We start from the raw sequence: 4,957 nt of genomic DNA on the forward strand, positions 1-4,957 counted from the left end.
TAAAATAATATATACAAAATAACAAAAGTAAATGAGCAACTCGGACTCCACTCAGAAGTGGGAGCATGGACCAGGTGCACCTGTAAAGGACATTCGCGTTTTTTTGCACTAAATTATTTATGTGTACAGCAGAATGTGAATGTAATTGAATACGCCAAGAATCGATAATATTTTCGTCCGAATGGTATCAAAATTACTACCAGGACATATAAGCATGGACTATGCATTGGACAAATGAATACTGAGATGTAGATGTATAGTATGACTCAAAAGCGTCACTTTTGATCTTTATTTCCTAAGAAAATCCAATGCGTGAATATGTTACTTCATGCCCATTTTAGAGCATGTACACTGGTTACTACCAATACTGACGGTTGTTGCGTCCGGACAGCACTGGCATCTATAAACCAGTGGTGACGTAATGTGAACGTTACCACAATCTGCAAAAACGTACTCCCCATTAACTTCTTTAACTCTGCAAAATAAAAAAATAAATAAATAAAAAGATAAAAATGGAATATTTCACTTTTATTTTTTTCATCATCAAACCAAAAATATGATAAAATATTCATCTTCCTCTTTCTTTGTCATTAAAATAATAATAATAATAATAAAATATTCGGCAAACTTTTTCTCTGCACACAAAAATAAGTTAAATTAATATAATTCTTCAATACATTAATTCTAGACGTATTAAGACTAATTCTGTGTTATTTTTACAGCCATAATTCGAATATATCAACCAAAGAATAGTTTATTCAAGCAAACACGAGTTAATTTCAAGTCATATCGAATACACTTTACAAGAATGGGAAGCTATTCTTGTGTATCGATTGAACAGTTAAAAACAATATTAAGGGAAATGTTTGGTTGGTTTCTGTTTTGACAGGTTTTATTGATGTTCCTTTATTATGTTCCTTTATTGATGTTCCTTTATTGATGTTCCTTTATTGAACAGTTAAAAACAATAGTAAGGGAACTGTTTGATTGGTTTCTGTTTTGACAGGTTTTATTGATGTTCCTTTATTGTGTTCCTTTATTGATGTTCCTTTATTGTGTTCCTTTCTTAAAACAAATATCTATGTTAGACTTAAACATGATTCTGCTTTTACAAAAAGTTCCTATTTATTTAAAACCATTTCATAGATTCTGTTACATCTTTTAAAAAGTTCGTATAATCAGCCAAAAAAAAAAGGGAGACCCACATCATCTTCTGCTTAAAATATAAGAAAGTGGATCCGCCTTTGTTAACAGTTTTATATGCCTTTTCTCCCACTTAAAAGTGTTTTAATTTGAAAATCGTCGCCTTTTGGAAAAGAAAAGTATCTTCCTCCCTATATGAAAAAGTAAGATATTCTTGTATTTTTTATCACTGTGTATGTACGCATATTTGAATATTTCTTTAGGACGATCATAAATAAATATAAAACATATCTTACTCTTCACAAATCCTCAAATAGTTACATGATGCCCCACTGTCTACGCCGTATACAGTTTTAAATCCTTGGCCGTTGCAATCGTTGTTCAGTGTTTGCAGTTGTCTTTTTACCCTATTTTGTCCTTTAGACAAGACATAAAAAAAAAACAGATGGAAACACTGTAAATCAACATCATTTAAGAGAAAACCCGTCGATGTCAGTTATTGACTTTAATTGCGAATGCCTGTAACATAATGAGTGAAGCAATCTTATAGAAGAGAATGATTCACTTTGAATATACTATGGTGACAACAGTTTATTCGAATAAAATAACATTATGTTATTCTAGAAAATATATTTGAATTGAAATCCAAATAAGTCCGAACTGAACGAATGAATTTATTGTTAGTAAGTTTACTGGAAAATTCCTAAATGTATCTAAGCTTTTTTTCTAAAACGTTGGTACTTTTATTAGAAAAGTGAATTCGAGAAACTTTCTTACCTCCCGTTGTTACATTCATTATAATGGCATCGTTTGGGACCTTCACTTCCTTGTACAATGGGTACTTGAATGAATCGAGAAATTTTCTTAATTCACTTCCTAATCCGGTTGTGTCTGTTATTTCACTTTCAAGATAGTAGTACTCTCTTACTACAACTGAGTCATCATGGGATATGCTATTTATCCCTTGGTTCTGAAAAAAAATTTGTTGACTCATATTACAATGGCCAACATGTATTTTTAAACACAAAACAATATATTTTTTTACTCATGTCAATTTGTTACGATTTTTAACCTTTCTTTGAACAATTAAGTAATGCGTATCAAACTATGAATAGTGCAGCTTTAATTGAGTGCTTGCTAAGCACAAATAAGTCTTTCAGAATGTAAAGCGACACAAAGCCTCTTTCGAGTAAAAATAATTTGTTTCTTACCCAGCTATGAACGATACTTTCTGTAAGGTTTCCAGCTGGAGAGACTACAGAATTATCCATTGTTCTCAGTCGGCATTGCTTAAGTTTTGGTAGACAAGTTATTTGCAATCCCTAGAGAAAGAAAAACGAATAAAAACATCGATTATCAGTTTGGTATCTTCAACTTTTCTTATAAAAGACTAGTTTCAATGAAAAGTGGCTTATCAATTAACAGGTAGTACAAATCCTGGACTAAAAATGTAGGAAATTACAAAATATGAGACAGAATACAAAATTACCAAAAACTGAAAATTTGATATAAATCGGTCCTACCAGTGTGACTACTGTGTTGATATCCTCGTGGACGTTTAGGTCACTAAAAATGGGATCGATCCAGTGGTTACAAATGTATCAAAACCAAAATTACCAATTACAGAAATTAACACAATATATCGAAGTTGTCGGTTATGCAAAAACAACAATATTTTATAAATGCTCAAAATACATCAAATCAATTACTTACAGCTTTGAAATCTTGCATCTTATGAGTCTCTAACACATTATTGTGAGCAGGAACGTCATATCGGACAGTATTCTGCTGTAAGTTTGTTTGAATTTTTTCGACAAATCTAGCCTTTCCTTCTCTGATTTCCATGTCAAAATTCTAACCAAAGCAAAAAAGAAAAAAAAAAGAGAAAACGGGTAATGTTTTGCGAATAAGTTTTTGATTAAAAAAAATAAGTAATTGTGGCAATGTAATGAGAATCAAGAAGATAAAACATTGCATAATTCAATAATAATTGCCTATATAATTGAACCAGGTTTAACTACTTTAACGTTACAGAACCACGAGTGCAAATAAAGTAACTGAACCACGATTGTAAATTACGTTACTGAACTACGAGCTTAAATTACGTTACTGCGCAAATTGTATTTCTGAACCATGAACGTACATTGTGTTACTGAACCACGAGCGTAATTGCGTTATTGAAGCAGAAGTAAAAAATACATATTTCAAAACTAACCATATCATATGCATGACTTATTGCAAGAATCGCAGCTATGACAGGAAAAATTTGTGCCTCCATGTCTTTGGTCAACTCCCCTTAGATATACACCAAATTTATTCACTCACATTATTTTATACCATGCACAACTTATCTATTTGACCAATATAATCTTAGGTTATTTTAGGAAATTCACAAACAACTGTAATTGTTTTGACAAGATGTAGCTACTTCAAATAATCCGGGTTGGTGAAATCTTCATTTTCCGCGAAAATCAAATCATTCTGACGCATTCACACCGAATAAGACAAATATATAATTGATAATTGAAAACTGATTTACATGTAAATATTGCAATATAAAATGTTTAGTACGTAAATATTAAGAATGTCCCTTTTCACTACTCTACTTTCTGTTGTTTATTTCTTAATAGTTTCAGGTTGAAGAAGTCTTATTTTGCATCGTGATTCACCTTTCATTATAGTTTTGATTGATTTCGTCAATGTAAGAAGGCGCTTGGTACTTTGTTTTATTCAGGATTAGATGCTTATTTGATGAATTGGTGTGAACTCATTGTAACGTTCCATCGGCCTTTCAAACTATTTATTCATATCTTTTATTTACGTAGACTAATTATCTGTAGTTAGAAGAAGTGATCTCTGATGTTCTATACCTTTGGGTGTAACTGTTTCTGTTGACTAAGTTTATGTTCAATGTGTATATGCGGACAAAATCGCAGATAATAGAGATAAAAAGTTTCATGTTACCTTAGGGTGCGAGCTAAGCTCATTTAAATTTATATGATGCATATATGTATATACGCTTGGCAATAAGTAAGGCTAAGTTTAAAAAAAGCTTGTTTTTGTATTTCAATAGTTATTGATCACATCACAAATTATGAATACTTTTAAATGATTTAAAAAAGACCATTGTATTCTGATTTCAAAATGTTGAATATAAAATAATTAAAGAATTTGTTAATTTAAAAACATACCGAATCCCAGAAAACAGAAACGGCCAATAACTTAGGTTTAAAACGGGTTTAGAATAAGGACTATAAAAGAATGTTCAAAGAATATTTATTTGTCATGTAATATCAGGCAGAAACCTGTAAGAGGACTAATAAATTGATATATTAATAATACTCATGCCTTTTTAGCTTTACATCAACTAGGGTTTATTTTTCTTCATGATTTAACAAAGATACGAAATCGATAAAGATCGTTACTGGGTGTTTCACGTTAACTTCCTGAAATTGGAATCTCAGTGCTTCTTACACAGGCAAATATTTTTCACGTGAAATTCATGTTAATCGCGCTTCACATGATGTTCATGTGAAATTCACTTAACACGAATTTCATGTGAATATTTCGTGTGAATTTCACGTGAACTCTGTCACTTAGTTTATTTGCTAAATTCATGTGAAAATCATGTGAAATAATTTTGCCTGTGTAGGTCAAGTATTGTTATGAGAACTTAGTTCTCTATTAGTATATAAGAATACGCACTGAATAAATTTTGTATGTAGTCCATTGGGTAACACGTTATAATAGGTGGAACAAGCTTTTGAACAATACGTTCTTTCAATAAGTAAGAGGTAATCGCTCATTGAAGAAA

The 4,957-nt window shown here is 31.0% G+C and overlaps 1 protein-coding gene across 1 annotated transcript; it reads right to left on the bottom strand.

Annotated features, from left to right (window-relative positions):
* Positions 1–275: 275 nt before the first annotated feature.
* LOC148623522 (uncharacterized) lies at positions 276–3,516 on the bottom strand. The gene is made up of 6 exons (XM_088565387.1): positions 3,359–3,516; positions 2,857–2,997; positions 2,355–2,465; positions 1,921–2,113; positions 1,440–1,560; positions 276–475 (listed from the first exon to the last, which is right to left on the bottom strand). Exons 1-6 carry the CDS (start codon positions 3,419–3,421, stop codon positions 322–324), a joined length of 783 nt encoding a protein of 260 aa, XP_088421513.1. The 5' UTR covers positions 3,422–3,516; the 3' UTR covers positions 276–321.
* Between the last annotated feature and the right edge of the window lie 1,441 nt (positions 3,517–4,957).

The sequence above is a fragment of the Perna viridis genome, chromosome 2 (genome assembly GCF_037379345.1).
Source record: "Perna viridis isolate PV_CMFRI_1.1 ecotype Kerala chromosome 2, ASM3737934v1, whole genome shotgun sequence".
NCBI lineage: Eukaryota > Metazoa > Mollusca > Bivalvia > Mytilida > Mytilidae > Perna > Perna viridis.

Bases quoted from the DNA above. Each gene is read 5' to 3' on its own strand.
- LOC148623522 (XM_088565387.1), bottom strand. From the start codon at position 3,421: ATGGAGGCACAAATTTTTCCTGTCATAGCTGCGATTCTTGCAATAAGT. The intron at 2,114-2,354 runs GTAAGAAACAAA...ATTTTTTTTCAG, and splicing joins AAAGTATCGTTCATAGCTGG to AACCAAGGGATAAATAGCAT. The intron at 1,561-1,920 runs GTAAGAAAGTTT...TCTTGTCTAAAG, and splicing joins AATGAATGTAACAACGGGAG to GACAAAATAGGGTAAAAAGA.